The sequence below is a fragment of the Oncorhynchus mykiss genome, chromosome 3, assembly GCF_013265735.2.
Source record: "Oncorhynchus mykiss isolate Arlee chromosome 3, USDA_OmykA_1.1, whole genome shotgun sequence".
Lineage (NCBI taxonomy): Eukaryota > Metazoa > Chordata > Actinopteri > Salmoniformes > Salmonidae > Oncorhynchus > Oncorhynchus mykiss.
This window is the reverse complement of record NC_048567.1, coordinates 73,151,094-73,174,671: the sequence shown is the minus strand read 5'-3', so window position 1 is coordinate 73,174,671 and position 23,578 is coordinate 73,151,094. Positions and strand designations below refer to the sequence as shown.

The 23,578-nt window shown below is 42.7% G+C and overlaps 2 protein-coding genes across 3 annotated transcripts in view; one reads left to right on the top strand and one right to left on the bottom strand.

The window, feature by feature from the left end:
* Positions 1 to 12,156, top strand: part of uxs1 (UDP-glucuronate decarboxylase 1) — a 104,095-nt gene extending 91,939 nt beyond the window's left edge. Inside the window, exons 12-15 of the mRNA XM_036975115.1 lie at positions 9,596 to 9,656; positions 10,195 to 10,252; positions 10,410 to 10,513; positions 11,293 to 12,156. Of these exons, the coding sequence (XP_036831010.1) occupies positions 9,596 to 9,656; positions 10,195 to 10,252; positions 10,410 to 10,513; positions 11,293 to 11,427 (358 nt within the window). The 3' untranslated portion in view covers positions 11,428 to 12,156. The remainder of the gene's footprint in view (positions 1 to 9,595; positions 9,657 to 10,194; positions 10,253 to 10,409; positions 10,514 to 11,292) is intronic.
* Positions 12,157 to 12,266: 110 nt separating this feature from the next.
* On the bottom strand, positions 12,267 to 23,555 carry ecrg4a (ECRG4 augurin precursor a). 2 transcript variants are annotated; one of them, XM_021597938.2, is made up of 5 exons: positions 23,306 to 23,554; positions 20,866 to 20,913; positions 20,600 to 20,769; positions 18,449 to 18,631; positions 12,267 to 12,393 (listed from the first exon to the last, which is right to left on the bottom strand). In XM_021597938.2, the coding sequence occupies exons 1-4, from the start codon at positions 23,373 to 23,375 to the stop codon at positions 18,482 to 18,484; spliced, it is 438 nt and encodes a 145-aa protein (XP_021453613.2). In that variant the 5' UTR covers positions 23,376 to 23,554; the 3' UTR covers positions 12,267 to 12,393; positions 18,449 to 18,481. The 2 variants fall into 2 exon arrangements, with proteins under 2 accessions (XP_021453613.2, XP_036831009.1); XM_036975114.1 differs by having other exon boundaries at positions 12,267 to 18,631; positions 23,306 to 23,555.
* Between the last annotated feature and the right edge of the window lie 23 nt (positions 23,556 to 23,578).

Below are 23,578 nucleotides of genomic sequence, written 5' to 3'. Positions count from 1 at the left end.
GACACACCAAACATGTGGAAGAAGGTGCTCTGGTCAGATGAAACCAAAATGTAACTTTTTGGCAACAATGCAAAACGTTATGTTTGGCGTAAAAGCAACACAGCTGAACACACCATCCCCACTGTCAAACATGGCGGTGGCAGCATCATGGTTTGGGCCTGCTTTTCTTCAGCAGGGACAGGGAAGATGGTTAAAATTGATGGGAAGATGGATGGAGCCAAATACAGGACCATTCTGGAAGAAAACCTGATGGAGTCTGCAAAAGACCTGAGACTGGGACGGAGATTTGTCTTCCAACAAGACAATGATCCAAAACATAAAGCAAAATCTACAATGGAATGGTTCAAAAATAAACATATCCAGGTGTTAGAATGACCAAGTCAAAGTCCAGACCTGAATCCAATCGAGAATCTGTGGAAAGAACTGAAAACTGCTGTTCACAAATGCTCTCCATCCAACCTCACTGAGCTCGAGCTGTTTTGCAAGGAGGAATGGGAAAAAATTTCAGTCTCTCGATGTGCAAAACTGATAGAGACATACCCCAAGCGACTTACAGCTGTAATCGCAGCAAAAGGTGGCGCTACAAAGGATTAACTTAAGGGGGCTGAATAATTTTGCATGCCCAATTTTTCAGTTTTTGATTTGTTAAAAAAGTTTGAAATATCCAATAAATGTCGTTCCTCTTCATGATTGTGTCCCACTTGTTGTTGATTCTTCACAAAAAAATACAGTTTTATATCTTTATGTTTGAAGCCTGAAATGTGGCAAAAGGTCACAAAGTTCAAGGGGGCCGAATACTTTCGCAAGGCACTGTATGCATAGTCACTTTAACCATATCCACATGTACATACTACCTCAATCAGCCTGACTAACCGGTGTCTGTATCTACTCTATATAGCCTGTGTTTTTACTGTTGTTTTATTTCTTTACTTACCTATTGTTCACCTAATACCTTTTTTGGACTATTGGTTAGAGCCTGTAAGTAAGCATTTCACTGTAAGGTGAATGGGTAACACCTGTCGTATTCGGCGCACGGGACAAATAAATAAACTTTGATTTGATCTCCAAGGTGTTATGGTGTATTGTCTGGTGTTGGTTCTTCCTCCAGCTCCAAGGTGTTATAGCATATCGTGAGCTTTGTTTCCAGACAGTACTTTTCTTGCCCTGGGATCAAGAAGCAGACAAAAGGTAAATGTTGTCTAGATTGCGTGTTGCTGGGTGTGTTTTTATCTCCCGTCGACAGAGTGTGTGTTCCCTGAGTTCTAATTCCACCCAAAGCCTCTTGGTGCTTTAGGGGCCTGTCTGCCACCTGGGTGTTCTAACTCACTGACACAACACCATGTGTTTGGCCACGTGTGATATCTGAAGCAGGCCTTGGGCGCATATATATACATACACACACAAACAGTGACATAACACTCAAACACATCTACACACACAAGCATTTATAGATCCACACACTTCTCACACCCATGGTCCTTTGGTACTTTCGTCTGTGTGTGTTTGTGTTGGATCTCTCTGATGGACGTGTCTGTGTTGTGTTGGATCCCTGTGATGGACGTGTTTGTGTTGGATCTCTCTGATGGATGTGTGTGTTGTGTTGGATCTCTGTGATGGACTTGTCTGTGTTGTGTTGGTTCTCTGTGATGGACGTGTCTGTTTATTATCTCTGTATTTTGTTAGCTTCTCTGGTCCATCCTGTTTTATATCTCTCAGTAGACCTTCACAAATCAGACTAATAAATCTCGCTTTAATGACAGATATTTGTATTCAAAACTGTCCCCTCAGAGGATGTCCACATTTTTCCCCATGTGTTGGAAGAGAGACTGAGTGTGCGTGCATGCGTTTTATTAATTTATCACATGCACAAGTACAGTGAAATTCTTAACTTGCTGATTATGACTCTGAGATGTGATTGTCCCACCTAGCTAGCTTATGATGAATACACTAACTGTAAGTCTCTGGATAAGAGCGTCTGCTAAATGACTAACGTGTGTGTGCATTGTGAACTTGTGTGTTAGCACATGCTTGCACTTGTGTGGGTCACTGTGTCTGTGTGTGTTCTAGAATGGTGTAAGTGTCAACTAAATTAAGAGAGTGTGTTATAGAGTGCAGTAATAAGCCTGAGTTACTTCCCCCTGATGCACTCAGCTCATCTCGTGACTCTTCTGGCATAACAGCCAGTGGACTGCTGTGTTGTTGGACCACTGAAGCCCCAGATACCAGACCCAGATACCTGAGCCAGACCTAGACAGGTTCGCTGACCCGTGAGAGCTGAGAGGAGGAGAAGACAGAAGCAGCTTAGTTTAAAAAGAATCACATGACTCCTGTGCACGGACACACACACACACACACAAACACACACACACACACACTAAAGAACACACACACTATCATCGGAGGTTAGCTGTCTGGGTCTGGAGAGGCAGAGAGATAGAGACACAATCAGTGTGTCAATATGCCGAAACAGCATCACAGCTCCCCTAGGCCGCCTCTGTCACCACTGTCAACGATGTCACACTATGACAAACTGCACCTGGAGCAGGGGAGGAAGTCACCTAATGAATAAAGGAGTGATGGAGGGGAAGTGAGGGGTCACCATAATCTGCTCTATCCATATGCAAACCAGTGTCCTTAACGAGCTGTGCCTAATGCGTTCATCAATCTTAATTACTCTGAGACGTGTGTTAAACTCGCGTTGGTTTCCACTTCCGTCTCTTCGTCATGTCAGTTACCTCATCACCAGTCCGTTCAGGATAATCGGTACACACACACACACGCGCGCAAACACACACACAACGTGAAGGAATGTAAAGCAGTTATTCTGAGTCGCCATAGTTGTAGTAATCAATATGTGTGATCTACGCAAAGAGGGAGAGAGGCGGGACTGTCCAGGCCTCAGGGAAAGAGGCAGGGCTGTCCAGGCCTCAGGGAAAGAGGCGGGGCTGGCCAGGCCTCAGGGAAAGAGGCGGGGCTGTCCAGGCCTTAAGGGAAAGAGGCGGGGCTGTCCAGGCCTCAGGGAAAGAGGCGGAGCTGTCCAGGCCTCAGGGAAAGAGGCGGGGCTGTCCAGGCCTCAGGGAAAGAGGCGGGCTGTCCAGGCCTCAGGGAAAGAGGCGGGGCTGTTCAGGCCTCAGGGAAAGAGGCGGGGACTCAGGGAAAGAGTTAAAGGGATAATCCACCCCAAACCACTAATTCCTATGATTGACAGGAGTCCACTTGTGGTAAATTCAATTGACTGGACATGATTTGAAAAGGCACTGACCTGTCTATATAAGGTCCCACAGTTGACAGTGCATGTCAGAGCAAACACCAAGCCATGAGGTCGAAGGAATTGTCCCTAGAGCTCCGCGACAGGATTGTGTCGAGGCACAGATCTGGAGAAGGATACCAAAAAATGTATGCAACATTTATGGTAAGAACTAGAGGTCGACCGATTAATCGGAATGGCCGATTCATAACAATCGGCATTCGCGAAAAAGGACTGTTGTTGCTCCAACGTGTACCTAACCATAAACACCAATGCCTTTCTTAAAATCAATACACAAGTATATATTTTTAAACCTGCATATTTAGCTAAAAGAAATCCAGGTTAGCAGGCAATATTAACCAGGTGAACTTGTGTCACTTCTCTTGCGTTCATTGCACGCAGAGTCAGGGTATATGCAACAGTTTGGGCAGCCTGGCTCGTAATTTTACGCAATTATGACATAACATTGAAGGTTGTGCAATGTAACAGGAATATTTAGACTTAGGGATGCCACCCAATGTAACAGGAATATTTAGACTTAGGGATGCCACCCAATGTAACAGGAATATTTAGACTTAGGGATGCCACCCAATGTAACAGGAATATTTAGACTTAGGGATGCCACCCAATGTAACAGGAATATTTAGACTTAGGGATGCCACCCAATGTAACAGGAATATTTAGACTTAGGGATGCCACCCAATGTAACAGGAATATTTAGACTTAGGGATGCCACCCAATGTAACAGGAATATTTAGACTTAGGGATGCCACCCAATGTAACAGGAATATTTAGACTTAGGGATGCCACCCAATGTAACAGGAATATTTAGACTTAGGGATGCCACCCAATGTAACAGGAATATTTAGACTTATGGATGCCTCCCGTTAGATAAAATACAGAACGGTTCCGTATTTCACTGAAAGAATAAACGTCTTGTTTTCGAGATGATAGTTTCCGAATGCGACCATTTCTATGTTATGTTATAACTAAGTCTATGATTTGATAGAGCAGTCTGACTGAGCGATGGTAGGCACCAGCAGGCTCGTAAGCATTCATTTTGTGCGTTTTGCCAGCAGCTCTTCTGAAGCATTGCGCTGTTTATGACTTCAAGCCTATCAACTCCCGAGATCAGGCTTGTGTAACCGATGTGAAATGGCTAGCTAGTTAGCCTGAGTCGTTCTGAGACTTGGACTAGTTGTTCCACTTGCTCTGCATGGGTAACGCTGCTTCGAGGGTGGCTGTTGTCGATGTGTTCCTGGTTCGAGCCCAGGTAGGAGCGAGGAGAGGGACGGAAGCTGAACTGTTACACTGGCAATACTAAAGTGCCTATAATAACATCCAATAGTCAAAGGTATATGAAATACAAATCGTGTAGAGAGAAGTAGTCCTATAATTCCTATAATAACTACAAACGTTAGCTTTCTTACATGGCACAAATTGCACTTTTACTTTCTTCTCCTACACTGTTTTTGCATTATTTAAACCAAATTGAACATGTTCATTATTTATTTGAGGCTAAATTGATTTTATTTATGTATTATATTAAGTTAAAATTTGTGTTCATTCAGTATTGTTGTAATTGTCATTATTACAAATTTAAAAAAACGGCTGATTAATCGTTGTCTACCTTTTTTGGTCCGCCAATAATCGGTATCGGCGTTGAAAATACATAATCGGTCGACCAATATTAAGAACACAGTGGCCTCCATCATTCTTAAATGGAAGATGTTTGGAACCACCAAGACTGTTCCTAGAGCTGGCCGCCTGGCCAAACTGAGCAATCGGGGGAGAAGGGCCTTAGTCAGGGAGGTGATCAGATGGTCACTCTAAAAGAGCTCTAGAGTTCCTCTGTGGAGATGGTTGTCCTCCTGGAAGGTTCTCCCAGTTTGCCAAAAGGCAAGTTTGCCAAAAGGCACCTAACTAAAGACTCAGACCATGAGAAACATGGTGTTTCATTTTGTCGTTTTAACAAGATTTAACAAGATTTGTACCAGCGTGAAAATCATTGGAAATCTGTTGCAGCTCAAGTCGACTGCAAAACTCAATGCAATGCTTTCTCTCTGGGCTGGCTGGCTAGCTAGTTACACACAATAATACCAAAGTCAATATCAGCATCTGAAGTAGCTAGTTAGTGCAATTTGTTTAGGCGGTTTTACAGCTATCAATTTAGGAGTCTATATCACCGAGTTCAGCTTGCAGTTCCTCTCTGCCCAAAGCCAGTGCAGACTATATTGCTATGGCAACAGTGGCCCTTTTCCACACTTGGCGCATTGCAAGATGGTACCTGTAGGAGAAACTGAACTGAATTATTCGGTACACTGTTTAGATTGAACACATCAAAGCAAAATATATACTTTGTCACAATGATATAAACTGATTTGATGTGTTCCAGACAAGTATGCCCATACCATCTATTGACTGATTTGATGTGTTCCAGACAAGTATGCCCATACCATCTATTGACTGATTTGATGTGTTCCAGACAAGTATGCCCATACCATCTATTGACTGATTTGATGTGTTCCAGACAAGTATGCCCATACCATCTATTGACTGATTTGATGTGTTCCAGACAAGTATGCCCATACCATCTATTGACTGATTTGATGTGTTCCAGACAAGTATGCCCATACCATCTATTGACTGATTTGGCAATCTGGAGTGTCGGTAATTGTTTTAAAAGCGTTATGATAATACACTATCTCCAGTAATGAAAACAATGTAGCTATGACGCATTCCTACACAATTTCCTGATTTCACAGAAGGACCATTTAGAAGTTAAATCATACGGAGACATTTTATTTTACCCACTGATAGAACATGGGCTTTCACAAAATTAACAGGAGTTTCTGATTTTAGAGGGTGGATTATCCCTTTAAGGGTGATGAGCAGCTCAGGGTGAAAATGGAACCAGACTAATGACTCTCATAAATCAATAGTGTGTCTTTGTGTCTCTTGGCTCCTCCTGACATACTGTACCACTGCACTGTCCTTGACAACACACACACTCTTTCTCAGTGTATTTCCTGTCTGTCTTTCTTTGTGCTCTTCTGCGTTTCTCTCATCTCTACTGTGGACAAAGCACAGAGACGGAGTGTGAGGGTTTTCTATAGCATCTTCCTTTATCCTTCACCGGCACAGGAACAGGGAGGTGAGAGGGGTGAGGTGAGAGAACGGAGAGGGGTGGTGGGGTAATGTTCAGACTGTACAATGTAGTAAGATGCAAAAATGTCTAAAAACATGTTTTCACTTTGTCATTATGGGGTATTTTTTTGTAGATAGTACATTCTGAACTCCGGCTGTAACACAACAACATGTGGAACAAGTCAACGGGTGTGAATATTTCTGAAGGCATTGTATCATTAGGACGCCATTGAAAGCCCAGTCCAGTCAAAATTGCTTTGTATCATATTGTACAACAGATGATGAAACAAACACTGTAAAAGTGTTGGTCAGTGTTATTTCCTGATAGTTGTTGGTTGAAAATACAATCTACACAGAACCTTCTCATCAGCAGGTTTGCATGGGCGGGAGTTTCGGCTTTCCATGGTGACATCATGGTGGTTAATAGACCAATAACAGAGAGAGTTCCAAACCTCTGCCAATAACCGCTAGTTTTCACTTTCCCCCTCCCCTCTCAGACCACTCCCAGACAGTCCAAAAGTATTTATTTTTTTGCTAAAAGGTCATTTTGACCCATTTGAATGTAAATGTATTACAGTAAGGTACTTAAATGTTACCCACAAATAGTTTAATATTGATATTTAAAAAATGATGGGCCTTTTTAATGTAGTGTTTTCATATGAGTGGTTGAATGTACTGTGTGCCATCTACATACCTGCTAATGGCTGAATGTACTGTGTGCCATCTACATACCTGCTAATGGCTGAATGTACTGTGTGCCATCTACATACCTGCTAATGGCTGTATGTACTGTGTGCCATCTACATACCTGCTAATGGCTGAATGTACTGTGTGTCATCTACATACCCGCTAATGGCTGAATGTACTGTGTGCCATCTACATACCTGCTAATGGCTGAATGTACTGTGTGCCATCTACATACCTGCTAATGGCTGAATGTACTGTGTGCCATCTACATACCTGCTAATGGCTGAATGTACTGTGTGCCATCTACATACCTGCTAATGGCTGAATGTACTGTGTGCCATCTACATACCCGCTAATGGCTGAATGTACTGTGTGCCATCTACATACCTGCTAATGGTTGAATGTACTGTGTGCCATCTACATACCCGCTAATGGCTGAATGTACTGTGTGTCATCTACATACCCGCTAATGGCTGAATGTACTGTGTGCCATCTACATACCCGCTAATGGCTGAATGTACTGTGTGCCATCTACATACCCGCTAATGGCTGAATGTACTGTGTTCCATCTACATACCTGCTAATGGCTGTATGTTTTATCTGGAGATAATTAAAAGCTCTTACCGGCCTTGTCAGATTCTTTTTGTTCAAAGCGAAGCCAATGAAGTTTAGGAGCGTTGAAACAGTACCTGGGGGTATTCATCTTGGCACCATGGCAGTTGATGTAACATTGTACTGAGCGTGATCTCTGTTTTCACACCACAGCCTGGGGGTATTCATCTTGGCACCATGGCAGTTGATGTAACATTGTACTGAGCGTGATCTCTGTTTTCACACCACAGCCTGGGGGTATTCATCTTGGCACCATGGTAGTTGATGTAACATTGTACTGAGCGTGATCTCTGTTTTCACACCACAGCCTGGGGGTATTCATCTTGGCACCATGGTAGTTGATGTAACATTGTACTGAGCGTGATCTCTGTTTTCACACCACAGCCTGGGGTATTCATCTTGGCACCATGGCAGTTGATGTAACATTGTACTGAGCGTGATCTCTGTTTTCACACCACAGCCTGGGGGTATTCATCTTGGCACCATGGCAGTTGATGTAACATTGTACTGAGCGTGATCTCTGTTTTCACACCACAGCCTGGGGGTATTCATCTTGGCACCATGGTAGTTGATGTAACATTGTACTGAGCGTGATCTCTGTTTTCACACCACAGCCTGGGGGTATTCATCTTGGCACCATGGTAGTTGATGTAACATTGTACTGAGCGTGATCTCTGTTTTCACACCACAGCCTGGGGGTATTCATCTTGGCACCATGGCAGTTGATGTAACATTGTACTGAGCGTGATCTCTGTTTTCACACCACAGCCTGGGGGTATTCATCCTTCTGTCACACCTCTCACTTCTCTCTCTCTTTTAATTCAATTTCAATTTAACAGGCTTTATTGGCATGGGAAACATATGCTTACATTGCCAAAGAAAGTGAAATAGATAATAAACACTAACAGTAAACATTACACTTACAAAAGATCCAAAAGAATAAAGACATTTGAAATGTCAAAAGGGAAAATAAATAAACATATGGGTTGAATTTACAGTGGTGTTCTTCACTGGTTGCCCTTTTCTTGTGGCAACAGGTCACAAATGTTGCTGCTGTAATTCGACACTGTGGTATTTCACCCAATAGATATGGGAGTTTATCAAAATTGAATTTGTTTCGAATTCTGTGTTTGGCCTGTGTAATTTGAGGGAAATATGTGTCTCTAATATGGTCATACATTTGGCAGGAGGTTAGGAAGTGCAGCTCAGTTTCCACCTCATTTTGTGGGCAGTGAGCACATAGCCTGTCTTCTCTTGAGAGCCAGGTCTGCCTACGGTTGACTTTCTCAATAGCAAGGCTATGCTCACTGAGTCTGAACATAGTCAAAGATTTCCTTAAGTTTGGGTCAGTCACAGTGGTCAGGTATTCTGCCACTGTGTACTCTCTGTTTAGGGCCAAATAGCATTCTAGTTTGCTCTGTTTTTTTGTTAATTACTGACACATTGGAAATAATTATCTTCTTGTTTTCTCATGATTTGGTTGGGTCTAATTGTGCTGCTGTCCTGGGGCTCTGTAGGGTGTGTTTGTGTTTGTGAACAGAGCCCCAGGACCAGCTTGCTTAGGGGACTCTTCTCCAAGTTCATCTCTCTGTAGGTGATGGCTTTGTTATGGAAGGTTTGGGAATCGCTTCCTTTTAGGTGGTTGTAGAATTTAACGGCTCTTTTTTCTGGATTTGGATCATTAGCGGATATCGGCCTAATTCTGCTCTGCATGCATTATTTGGTGTTTTGGAGAAATCTGCATGCGGAGTCTCACTTTGGTGTTTTTCCCATTTTGTGAATTCTTGGTTGGTGAGCGGACCCCAGACCTCACAACCATAAAAGGCAATGGGTTCTATAACTGATTATTACTCTCTCTCTCCCCCACTCTCTCTCTCTCTCTCTCTCTCTCTCTCTCTCCAGTGATCTAGTGAATGGTCTGGTGTCGTTGATGAACAGTAACATTAGCAGCCCAGTCAACCTGGTAAATCCAACCTACCGGTCTCCTCTGTCTATGTCATTACATGTATTTCAAATTGTCAAAAAGAACTGATACATGTCTGATGATTGGCTAAAAAAAACAATACCATATTATAGTACTACTTTTATCAATTGTTGATATTGAATACATGATATGGTAACCTAAGACCTCTCCACACACACACAACTAGCTAGGCCAGAGTATAATAGTTGTTTTCCATGCTGTAGCAGTACAACCAACCAGTTTTCTGTAGTACCTGTCTGGAAATGGAATGGGTGGAGATCTCAGAGCAGTAGGAGAGGTCTTGTAGAGGGCTGACTGACGTGCATTACTGACACACTGTGGCTCTGATCCACCACATTGTCCTGCTTTCACACACACACACACACACACACACACACACACACACACACACACACACACAAAACTCTTTTTTTTGTTTTGCAACACAGCTAAATTGCTTCTGACAGGGTGTGTGTGTACTTTCGTCTTCCTGTGTGTGTATTGATCTTCTGTGTTGGTTCATGTAATCTGCCTGTAGGGGAACCCGGAAGAACACACCATATTGGAGTTTGCTGAGCTCATCAGGAGTCTGGTCGGTGAGTGTCAGATCAACAGACCACTCATCCACTTCTTACTTTTTCACTTGTTCTTCTCCTTTCTCTTGAAATATACCATCTCGCTGCTGTTCTCTGTCTGGATTGCACCTAACTGTACCCTTTTCTGCCTCCTTTCTTCCTCCCGCCACACACTTAGTGAGCCGCAGTCAGATCCAATTCCTTCCAGAGGCGCAGGACGACCCTCGGAGACGCCGCCCCGACATTCGCAAAGCCAAGATGATGCTGGGCTGGGAACCTGTGGTCAGTATAAACACGCACACACTAGATACACACACACACAGACACAAACGCGTGTACATACACAACTTCATATTTACAGTACCACAGTATCTATATCCACAGTAAAAACGAGTCCTATATCAACATTATCTGAAAGGCCGCTCAGCAAGGAAGAAGTCACTGCTCCAAAACCGCCATTAAAAAAAGCCAGACTATGGTTTGCAACTGCACATAGGGACAAAGATCATACTTTTTGGAGAAATGTCCTCTGGTCTGATGAAACAAAAATATAACTGTTTGGGCATAGTGATCATCGTTATGTTTAGAGGGAAAATGGGAACGCTTGCAAGCTGAAGAACACCATCCCAACCGTGAAGCACGGGGGTGGCAGCATCATGTTGTGGGGGTACTTTGCTGCAGGACGGACTGGTGCACTTCACAAAAGAGATGACCTGACTTAGTTACACCAGCTCTGTCAGGAGAAATGGGTCAAAATTCATCTAACTTACTGTGGGAAGCTTGTGGAAGACTACCCGAAAAGTTTGACCCAATTTAAACAATTAAAAGGCCAAATACAATTTTTGCTGGTATTAAATGTCAGGAATTGTGTAACTGAGTTTAAATGTATTTGGCAAACGTGCCTAAACTTCCGACTTCAAATATATATATTCGGAAGTTTACATACACCTTAGCCAAATACACACGTGGCTAGACAGACACACACTCCTAATGCATTTAATCATACGTCTACTACACATACGATGATGTTCTGTAAGACGTGTGTGTTGTTGTGTTACCAGGTGCCGTTAGAGGAGGGCCTGAACAAGACCATCCAGTACTTCAGCCGGGAGCTGGAGCACCAGGCCAATAACCAGTACATCCCCAAGCCCAAGGCAGCCCGCCAGAAGAAAGGACGACCAAGACAACACAACTGAGCTCAAGGGGTCAAGGGTCACACCATCCCCAAAGGCTGCTGGGACACCGGAGGACCCAGGACCCTCAGAGAACTCTCTTGAGTTTGGAGCGAAGAAGAAATGTTCCTGTGTCTGCTGTGGTTTTTACACTCCCGCGGGGCGATGCTTTTCAGACACAAACGTGCCTGAAAGCAAGAATAGAATCACAAACGGATAATTAAAAAAACTGACAATGATCAGAACCCAGTCTTGCACTCTGGGTTTTTTTGTCAATACAGGCTGTTATTTAAGATCAGGCTTGAGAGAAGTGTTTTGTTGCGTTGTTTACACTGTGCAGTTTGTCATTTGTTTTGCTCGGTTGACGTGGTCTATTTTATTACCTGCATTGATTCCTGGCTCTTACGTAAGACTGCTTTGTATTCCAACCATTGCAACATTGGCGGAGAGGAGAAGCGAGGAGAGGAGAAGCGAGGAGGGGTGAAGGAGAGTGAGTTGGTTTGTTCAAAGCCTCAGATGGGTGTGCTAGGCCCTGCCCCCTTCTACACTTGCTCTGGTGCTGTGCAGTGAGCTGTAAGCCTGGACACACACGCGCCACTCAAGAGTGTGTTTCTGTGTCACTGTGTGTGTGTCTTGTGTAACTTTTGGGATAACCTTTGTGAAAGCTCTACTGTCAAATCGGAAATCCAGAAATCTTATATAATCAATTTTAGGTGAAAATGGTATTTTAATAAAATATTTCCAATAAATGTCTCCCGTGTGTGTGTATGTGTGTGTGTCACTTCTAAAAACCTTGGTGTTACTATTCTGGTAGTTGTTCCAATCTGGAGGTGGTGAGGTTAGTCAATAATGTGAGGCTGAGCAATGAGTCAGTCTTTATTTATACTGATCCTCGACAAACAAACAATACAAACAGAACAGCAGCTGGTGTAAAGCGATAGGAAGAGAAAAGCCAGATCTGGAGCAGGAGCCGGGGGCCATTAGATTAGACTGGGGAGAAGTGTGAGAGAGGAGACAGTTTAGTTGAATTTTTTTGCACAGAATAAACAAGTGATAGAGAAAATACAAACGGTGTGCAGGTGTTGTTGGAGGCCCCAGGGTTTATTTGAAAACCCCACCCCTACACATTGTTTTACAATACAAAATAAATATGGTTTGTTAAAACCTAACAAAACATAATTATAAATGTATAAATGAATTGTGCAGTAATCACACACAAAAAAAAGTGTTTTGTTTAAATGTGTGAGAGTTAGCATACATGGTGATTACTGTGTAGTTTGGTTCATCAGGCTGACCCCCAGTCTTCACTTGAAGTTAATGAGAGATTATGTTTTGGCAATGTAAAAATAAAAGTTTCAGAGTATGGTACCTCTGTATCTGACAGAGATGTGGCAGTGGAGGGGGTAAAGGTTATCGCAGTGTCTTGCGTTATATACAGCCATTATTATTTTAGCTGTCTACCACAACATATTGGAGTTGAAATGAAATAATGAATATGAGCTGAAAGTGTAGAAGTTCAGCTTTAATTTGAGGGTGAACGGTGTAGGAAGAACAGCGCTGCAAATATTTGCCCCCCTTTTAAAGGGACCAAAATTAATTGAACAATTGGCTGTTGCATGGCCAGATGTGTTGTTCCCTCATTAGTTAATTTACAAGTAAGCAGACAAAAGTTCTGGAGTTGATTTCAAGTGTGCATTTGGAATCTGTTGCTGTTAAGCCTCGATATGAAGTACAAAGAGCTGTCCCTGCCAGTGAAGCAAGCCATCATTAGGCTGAAAAATCAAAACAAATCCAACAGAGAGATAGCAAAAACCTTAGGTGTGGCCAAATCAATTATTTGGTACATTCTTAAAAAGAAAGAACGCACTGGTGAGCTCCGGGACACCAAAAGGCCCAGAAGACCACAGAAAACAACTGTGGTAGATGACAGAATAATTATTTCCCTGGGGAAGAAAAACCCCTTCACAACAGTTGGCCAGATCAGGAACACCATCCAGGAGGTAGGTGTATCTGTGTCAACAATCAAGAGAAGACTTGAGTAAATAAGTTTACCAGAGTAAATACAGAGGGTTTACCACAAGATGTAAACCCTTGGTAAGCCTCAAAGAACAGGAAGACCAGATTAGAGCTTGCCAAAAAACATCTAAAACACCTGTACAGTTCTGGAACAACATCCTGTGGACAGATGAGACAAAGATCAACTTGTACCAGAATGATGGGAAGAGAAGAGTGTGGAGAAGGGAAGGAACTGCTCATCATCAGAGCATACCACCTCATCTGTGAAGCATGGTGGAGGTAGTGTTATGGTGTGGGCATGTATGGCTGCCAATGGAACTTGTTCCCTTGTATATATTGATGATGGGACTGCTGACAAAAGCAGCAGGATGAATTCTGAAGTGTTTAGGGATATATTATCTGTTCAGATTCAACCAAATGCTTCAAAACTCATTGGACGGTGCTTCACAGTGCAGATGGACAATGACCCGAAGCATACTGCGAAAGCAACCCAATACCTTTTTAAGGCAAAGAAGTGGAATGTTCTGCAATGGCCAAGTCAATTGGATTCAGGTCAGGTGATTGAGCATGCATTTCACTTGCTGAAGGCAAAACGCCCCAAGAACAAGCAGGAAGTGAAGACAGCTGCAGTAAAGGCCTGGCAGAGCATCACCAGGGAAGAAACCCAGCATCTGGTGATGTCTATGGGTTCCAGACTTCAGGCAGTCATTAAAACTCACGATTTATTTTATGATTATGTTAATATGTTCAATTACTTTTGAGCCCATAAAATTGGGGGCTATGTATGAATGTTTTTTCATTCCTACACAGTTCATACAATCATTTTGACAAAACCCTTAAATTACAGATGAAAGTCTACACTTAAAGCACATATTGACTGTTTCCTATCAAATCCTTTGTGGTGGCGTACACAGCCAAAATGATGCAAAAACTTATGGACCTGACTATAGATGGATCTCAGTAATTAACCTGGAAGAATCCATTGAAGGGTTTAGATAAACTGTCCGAGCGTATTCCTCTCAAAAATGTTAGAAAAAGCTGTTGTGCAGCAACTCACTGCCTTCCTGAAGGCACAGTGTATACGAAATGCTTCAGTCTGGTTTTAGACCCCGTCATAGCACTGAGACTACACTCATGAAGTTGGTAAATTACCTTTTAATGGCGTCAGACCAAGGCTCTACATCTGTCCTCGTTCTCCTAGACCTTAGTGCTGCTTTTGACACCATTGATGATGACATTCTTTTGGAGAGATTGGAAACCCAAATTGGTCTACATGGACAAGTTCTGGCCTGGTTTAGATCTTAACTGTCGGAAAGATATCAGTTTGTCTCTGTGGATGGTTTGTCCTCTGAAAAGTCAACTGTAAGTTCTGGTGTTCCGATTTAGGACCACTATTGTTTTCACAATATATTGTACCTCTTGGTGATGTCACTCGGAAACATAATGTTAACTTTCGCTCCTATGCGGACGATGCACAGCTGTGCATTTCGATGAAACATGGTGAAGCCCCAAAATTGCCCTCGCTGGAAGCCTGTGTTTCAGACACAAGGAAGTGGATGGCTGCAAACGTTCTACTTTTAAACTCGGACAAAACAGAGATGCTAGTTCTAGATCTCAATAAACAAAGAGATCTTCTGTTGGATCTGACAATTAATATTGATGGTTGTACAGTCGTCTCAAATAAAACCGTGAAGGACCTCAGCGTTACTCTAGACCCTGATCACTCTTTTGATAAAACATATCAAGACTATTTCAAGGACAGTTTTTTTCCATCTTCGTAACATTGAAAAATCAAACTTTTTGTCAAAAAATGATGCAGAGAAGTTAATCCATGCTTTTATCACTTCTAGATTCGACTACTGCAATGCTCTACTTTCTGAATACGCGGATACAGCACTAAATAAACTTCAGTTAGTGCTAAACATGGCTGCTAGAATCTTGACTAGAACCAACAAAATGCCAGGTAATTAGAGGAGGAGGCTAGTCTTGCAAATGTATTTTGTATGATGAGTAATTTGTGTGGATAGGAGGCATATGTGCTGGCCCAGACAATATTACAGTAAATGAGATATGGTAAATTAAGCTACGGTATAGTATAGAGTTAGGAAGCAAGCCTGATGAACCAAACCACCAATCGTTCTGATGATACCAATAGATTTCATCACTTTGCTGCAGACAAACTGAAAATGACCTTTCCAGGACAACTGTTCATCAATTATAACTCAGAGGAATCTAGTGGAACTAACTGGATGTGATCTTTCCAGGACAACTGTTCATCAATTATAAGTCAGAGGAATCTAGTGGAACTAACTGGATATGATCTTTCCAGGACAACTGTTCATCAATTATAACTCACAGGAATCTAGTGGAACTAACTGGATGTGATCTTTCCAGGACAACTGTTCATCAATTATAAGTCACAGGAATCTAGTGGAACTAACTGGATGTGATCTTTCCAGGACAACTGTTCATCAATTATAAGTCAGAGGAATCTAGTGGAACTAACTGGATATGATCTTTCCAGGACAACTGTTCATCAATTATAAGTCACAGGAATCTAGTGGAACTAACTGGATGTGATCTTTCCAGGACAACTGTTCATCAATTATAACGCACAGGAATCTAGTGGAACTAACTGGATGTGATCTTTCCAGGACAACTGTTCATCAATTATAAGTCAGAGGAATCTAGTGGAACTAACTGGATATGATCTTTCCAGGACAACTGTTCATCAATTATAACTCACAGGAATCTAGTGGAACTAACTGGATGTGATCTTTCCAGGACAACTGTTCATCAATTATAAGTCACAGGAATCTAGTGGAACTAACTGGATGTGATCTTTCCAGGACAACTGTTCATCAATTATAAGTCAGAGGAATCTAGTGGAACTAACTGGATATGATCTTTCCAGGACAACTGTTCATCAATTATAAGTCACAGGAATCTAGTGGAACTAACTGGATGTGATCTTTCCAGGACAACTGTTCATCAATTATAACTCACAGGAATCTAGTGGAACTAACTGGATATGATCTTTCCAGGACAACTGTTCATCAATTATAACTCACAGGAACCTAGTGGAACTAACTGGATATGATCTTTCCAGGACAACTGTTCATCAATTATAACTCACAGGAATCTAGTGGAACTAACTTAATATGATCTTTCCAGGACAACTGTTCATCAATTATAACTCACAGGAATCTAGTGGAACTAACTGGATGTGATCTTTCCAGGACAACTGTTCATCAATTATAACTCAGAGGAATCTAGTGGAACTAACTGGATGTGATCTTTCCAGGACAACTGTTCATCAATTATAAGTCACAGGAATCTAGTGGAACTAACTGGATGTGATCTTTCCAGGACAACTGTTCATCAATTATAACTCACAGGAATCTAGTGGAACTAACTGGATGTGATCTTTCCAGGACAACTGTTCATCAATTATAAGTCACAGGAATCTAGTGGAACTAACTGGATGTGATCTTTCCAGGACAACTGTTCATCAATTATAACTCACAGGAATCTAGTGGAACTAACTGGATGTGATCTTTCCAGGACAACTGTTCATCAATTATAACTCACAGGAATCTAGTGGAACTAACTGGATGTGATCTTTCCAGGACAACTGTTCATCAATTATAACTCAGAGGAATCTAGTGGAACTAACTGAATATGATCTTTCCAGGACAACTGTTCATCAATTATAAGTCACAGGAATCTAGTGGAACTAACTGGATGTGATCTTTCCAGGACAACTGTTCATCAATTATAACTCAGAGGAATCTAGTGGAACTAACTGGATGTGATCTTTCCAGGACAACTGTTCATCAATTATAAGTCACAGGAATCTAGTGGAACTAACTGGATGTGATCTTTCCAGGACAACTGTTCATCAATTATAACTCAGAGGAATCTAGTGGAACTAACTGGATATGATCTTTCCAGGACAACTGTTCATCAATTATAACTCAGAGGAATCTAGTGGAACTAACTGGATGTGATCTTTCCAGGACAACTGTTCATCAATTATAACTCACAGGAATCTAGTGGAACTAACTGGATGTGATCTTTCCAGGACAACTGTTCATCAATTATAACTCACAGGACTCTAGTGGAACTAACTGGATATGATCTTTCCAGGACAACTGTTCATCAATTATAACTCACAGGAATCTAGTGGAACTAACTGGATATGATCTTTCCAGGACAACTGTTCATCAATTATAACTCAGAGGAATCTAGTGGAACTAACTGGATGTGATCTTTCCAGGACAACTGTTCATCAATTATAAGTCAGAGGAATCTAGTGGAACTAACTGGATGTGATCTTTCCAGGACAACTGTTCATCAATTATAACTCACAGGACTCTAGTGGAACTAACTGGATATGATCTTTCCAGGACAACTGTTCATCAATTATAACTCACAGGAATCTAGTGGAACTAACTGGATATGATCTTTCCAGGACAACTGTTCATCAATTATAACTCACAGGAATCTAGTGGATGTGACTTGTTCTATTTCATTCCCACCAATTGAGATTCTGGCTCTTTTCTTTAACAACATTTCTTATCCTTACTATTGAATAAAATAAAGTTAGATTTCTTTTTACATTTAAAGATAATGTTTATCTGGAACCATTCAGAAAATGTGTCCATGCCTGAGTTTGCTTCGTTAATTAGTGAATACAAATGATTGTGTGATAAAATCTACTTGGTATCCTCAGCAAAGAGAAGGGGAAGTACGGTAGAAGACACAGCAGCAAGGTCATTGATATAGATTAGGAATAACAAAGGTCCCATTATCCAACCCTGTGGCACGCCACAGGATGTCTTGGCCCTAAGGGATGGGTTAGAAACGAGTGAAAAGCATGAGCTGATGCACACCCAAAAATGTTTGTCCAGGTGTTGTTTAACGGAAAGTACACTGTATACAAAGAAAGAAAAGAAGTTGCACACTATATGAGGGAGAAATAGAGAGGGGGTTAGAAGTAGTGAAGGAAGACAGAGGTTAGTCTTACGTTTTGAGAGAGGGAGCGAGACAGCATGTGGAGTTAGTAGTAGTCGTAGTTGACGTCGGCTCCGTGACGGTGTGCCCCTCTGTCTCTGGGTCCAATGGGAGAGTTCTCGTCGTAATGGTGCTGGCGACCCTGATCGCTGGACCGCGCGTGGTCCATCCAGTAGGACAGGTCCGCCTCCAGTCTCTGGGGGGAAACACAACCACAACCTTTCAACTTTAGCACAACTCAAAAGATCTGAAACATTGGAAATGTGCAAAAAATATTGTAACATTTCCACTCCGCTCATTAGAGAGCAGGGTTATGCAATCAACTTGTTGCTCATACCCATTGATTCCTTTCAGATCTACTGGATTGCTTAGCGGGTAAGGGAGTACGAGCTAGGGGGTAAGGGAGTAGGAGCTAGGGTGTAAGGGGGTAGGAGCTAGGGGGTAGGAGCTAGGGGGTAAGGAGTTAGGATCTAGGGGGTAAGGCGATAGGGGGTAAGGGACTATGGGGTTGATTTGCTAGTCAGCAGATGTTTTGGAGATGACTTGAACAGGACAGCTGCTATGCATAGAGTATAGACCAACATGGTTTAAAATGCAAAGGCTGTCGGATCCAACAGCAAGAGAGGCCGGTTCAGGCAACAGGAAATCACACATACCCAGGAAGTCATTAAATCAATCCTACTGATTGACCTACAGGAGCTGTCAACTGTCTACAGGAGCTGTCAGCTGTCTACAGGAGCTGTCAACTGTCTACAGGAGCTGTCAGCTGTCTACAGGAGCTGTCAACTGTCTACAGGAGCTGTCAACTGTCTACAGGAGCTGTCAACGGGAGCTGTCAACTGTCTACAGGAGCTGTCAACTGTCTACAGGAGCTGTCAGCTGTCTACAGGAGCTGTCAACTGTCTACAGGTGCTGTCAACTGTCTACAGGAGCTGTCAACGGGAGCTGTCAACTGTCTACAAAACTGAGGAGCAAACAACTTTCTCCTTCCTTTACTTTATTCATAGCCTCTACTTCTCAATACCTCTCTCTCTCGGCCTGTCTCTCTGTTTCGTCTCCCCCACTCTCTGTCATTCTTTCTGACTTGTTTTTGCCAAAGATTTTCTCCCTGGTCCTGGTGTTTCTAAACATCTCCATTGGAATCATTGATCTGGAAGAAACATAGCTAGAGAGGAAAAAAAGTTTGAAAGTGTGTGCGTGTGTGTGTGTATTCAAGGTGTGTCAGGCCTAGTGATGTCCATAGTGGTGGAGAATAATTATCTTCTTTGAATAGAGTCTCTAGGTCCTGCTGTGACAGAAACATCCATCTGCTTTTATCTAGTCTGATAACGACAACAAATTAGCCTGGGCATTATCCCTCCCTCCCTCCCTCCCTCCCTCCCTCCCTCCCTCCCTCCCTCCCTCCCTCCCTCCCTCCCTCCCTCCCTCCCTCCCTCCCTCCCTCCCTCCCTCCCTCCCCCCCTCCCTCCTTCCTTCCCTCCCTCCCTCCCTCCCTCCCTCCCTCCCTCCCGCCCACCCTTTTTGTGTTTTGTATAGCTTGTCACGTCTGCTCCCGCTCTTCCCTCCTCCAGGCGCTTGAGGGCGCCATGTTGCCCTGCATTACGCACTCCTGCCATCCATCACGCACACCTGCCTTCCCTCGTCACGCGCATCAGCGTTATTGGACTCACCTGGACTCACTTATCACCTGTTTATTTCCTCCCATATATTTGTCAGTTCCCAGCTCTGTTCCCCACTGCTGCATTGTATTGTTGTTGTCTTTAATATTAGTTTGCTGACGCTGTTCCTGTCTCTTTCCATGTCCGTCTTTATTAAATGTTGACTGTTTCTCATAGGCCTATTCTTCTACGAATCGTAGTACTGTTTACCCTATCCCATATCTGGGGCCAGGAGTTTTTACAACCTTGTGACCTAATCATATAACATATGCAATACTATGATAATGGCCCAAAGTAGGGTTAGGTCACAGTGTCAGATTAAACTCAAGGCCTTACCCCATTCCGTGACCCCTCTCTTCGCTGTTTCAGGGGGTTGGAATATGCAAAAAAAAAACACATTCCCATTTCACACAAGTACACACTTGTACATGTGTGAAATATGGCAAATGTAAGCACCTGCCAAATGGTTATTATTATTTATTATTCAACCCTCTTGGCCCGCTCACCGTCTCGTCGAATCCCATGTACATGAACTGCATGATCCACTGCTGCACATCTGGCCTGCTGCGGTCCCAAATGTTCCTCTTGGGCCTCTGTAGCTTGGCCAGGAACTCTTTGGCCTTGGCGGGAGCAACAGCCACCCTGTACTTAGGTGAAGGGCTACCGTCACTCACCACTGGGGGGAGGCAGAGAGGAGACTTGTAATGGCAGTAGAATGTAAAGTAGGTGCAGTGTTAAATGTGTGTATGTAAAAACTATCTGTGAATATTACCATCTCTTTTCTTCAGGATCTTGTGAAGGCTGCTCTCACTGGAAACATCTGATAAAGAGAGTCAATAGAACACTTAGTGGGGTTAATGTGGGTTAATGTTTAGCCTAGAATCCCTTTAGCAAGGGAGAGGAGACTACTGTAGTCTAAGTCCATTGTGATTATAAAGTTAGATTGTGGTGTGATAAATCCCAGCTCATTCAGTAGAGGCTTAGCACACACACACGCGCGCACACACACAAACAGACAGAAGTGGAGCACATGGATGAGGTTATAGGAAATGGTTTGCAGGAGTCTAAGTTGCAAATTAGCAATTTCCCCACTAAACTTTTTTTTATCTGCCGACAGTAGTAGTCTGTCTAGAGAGGAGGAGGGGTGTTTGCTATTTGCTGCCTCACATTTACATGAATGATGAATGAGACTTTCCACTCAGAGATCTGCCTGGTCTGCTTTCTTTCCCTACCTCGCTCTCCCTCTTTCTCTCTTCTTCCCTGTCTAGGCAACCCGTCTCGCTCATTAAAATGGTGGTAAAGAGACAGCTAGAAAAGCCTTTTGAGGTGAAAGGGATTCATGGAATTTCCAAGGCCAGCTAGTTTTCAGTGACACATTAAGTCCATTGTCGCTTGTCTCCTGTTTTAGAACAAACAGTGTCTTCAGAAAGTATTCACACACTGACATTTTCCACATGTTGTTGTGTTACAGCCTGAATTTAAAATGGATTACATTTAGACTTTGTTCCACTGATCTACACACAAGGTCCCACTATGCCAAAGTGGAATTTAGTTTTTAGAATTTTTTAGAAATGAAAACAAAATGCAAAGCTGAAATGTCTTGAGTCCATAAGTATTGAACCCCTTTGATATGGCAAGCCTAAATACAGTCAGGAGTAAAAATGTGCTTAACAAGTCACAGAAGTTGCATGGACTCACTGTGTGCAATAATTGTGGTTAACATGATTTTTAAATTACTATCCCATCTCAGCACCTCACACATAAGGTCACTCAGTCGAGCTGTGAATGAAGACCAGGGAGGTTTTCAATACCTCGCAAAGAAGGGCACCTATTAGATAACAAAAAAAAGCAGACACTGAATATCCCTTTGAGCATGGTGAAGTTATCAATTACGCTTTGGATGGTGTATCAATACACCCAGTCACTACAAAATGCAGCCGTATATCCTAACTCAGTTCTGGGAGGGGAAGGAAACTGCTCACCACTATGCCAATGTTGATTTTAAAACAGTTGCAGAGTTTGATGGGAGAAAATTGAGGATGGATCAAGATTGTAGTTACTCCACGATACTAACCTAAATGACAGAGTGAAAAGGAGGAAGTCTGTACAGAATAAAAATATTCAAAAACATGCATCCTGTTTGCAACAAGACATTGAAGTAATACTGCAAAGAATTACACTTTTTTATCCTGAATACAAAGCATTATGTTTTGGGCAAATCCAACACAGCACATTACTGAGTACCACTCTTCATATCTTCAAGCATGGCGGTGGCTGCATCATGTTATGGGTATGCTCCTCATCGGCAAGGACTAGGGAGTTTGTTTAAGATAGAAAATAAATGGAATAGAGCCAAGCACAGGCAAAATCCTAGAGGAAGACCTGGTTCAGTCTGCTTTCCAACAGACACTGGGAGACAAATTCACCTTTCAGCAGGAAAGTTTATTCCCTACTGGGTCAAACAGCTGCAAAGACAAAGAAATGTTTACACAAGCACCTATATTTATACCCTCCGACTAGGAGGAGTCAACTCCTTGCACATCTAGACAGCCAATCCATCTCTGCTGCTAAGTCAGGAAATGATTTGGTTCCTCTCATTGGTGTCGTCACGGTTCTGCCTCCTATATGTGTGTCATAGGAATGTTCCTTCTCATTTCATCGGACCTGAACTCGGGATGAATTCCTCACTCCTCCCAACTCCACTGGCCGTCCTACACTATCAGTGACTGAAACCAGACTGTTGCCCTTTGCCTGCCCCCCCCCCCCCCCCCCCCCCCCCCCCCAGGAGCCATGAGATTTAACAATACCATGTAAACTAGTTCTAGTATAGTGACATGAATAGGTATTTATTTCAAGCTAGATTCCACAACCACACAAGAGAAAGAAATGTGTTAGGCATTCATGCATTATGCAAAAATAACTCACCTTAGATAATTCAAATAGCCAATAAAACTTCATAAAACACACCATCAACCTTCAAACTTGAAGTTTTTAAATAACTATATGAATAAACAATTCAGTGCTTCAGATGTTGCTTCAGAAGCTTTGTTAATCTAAGTTTGGTTCCATATGGGTGAAATCAAATGATCTAGCATAGTAGGAGGTTTGGCGGGACAGAGTGATAGATGGGAGGAGATGGAGACAGAAAGATTGTTGAAAGAAAGGAGCTAGAGAGAGAGATAGACAGGAAGAGAAAGCGAGAGTTACCTCACCTGCGAGGGCCAGCAATGTGAGCAGAGCGGTGAGCCCTACCAACCTCAGATAAAGCCGCTGAGAAGCCATGGTGTCCCCTTCGCTCTCGCGTTCTGACCCGTCTAATGGCAACACACACCAGAAACACACAGATACAGGGGGCGCAGTTGGGGCCGCGAGCCAAACGTTCCGATCGGAAACTGGCCCGTAGTGGCTTAATGTCGTTTAACCCAAAATCCAACCCACAGAAACAGGCCTGACTGAAGTAGTGTTTTTTCTTCTAATGGAATGTT

Bases quoted from the DNA above. Each gene is read 5' to 3' on its own strand.
- ecrg4a (XM_036975114.1), bottom strand. From the start codon at position 23,375: ATGGCTTCTCAGCGGCTTTATCTGAGGTTGGTAGGGCTCACCGCTCTG. The intron at 20,914-23,305 runs GTGAGGTAACTC...TCTCTTTATCAG, and splicing joins CACATTGCTGGCCCTCGCAG to ATGTTTCCAGTGAGAGCAGC. The intron at 20,770-20,865 runs GTAATATTCACA...GCCTCCCCCCAG, and splicing joins GATCCTGAAGAAAAGAGATG to TGGTGAGTGACGGTAGCCCT.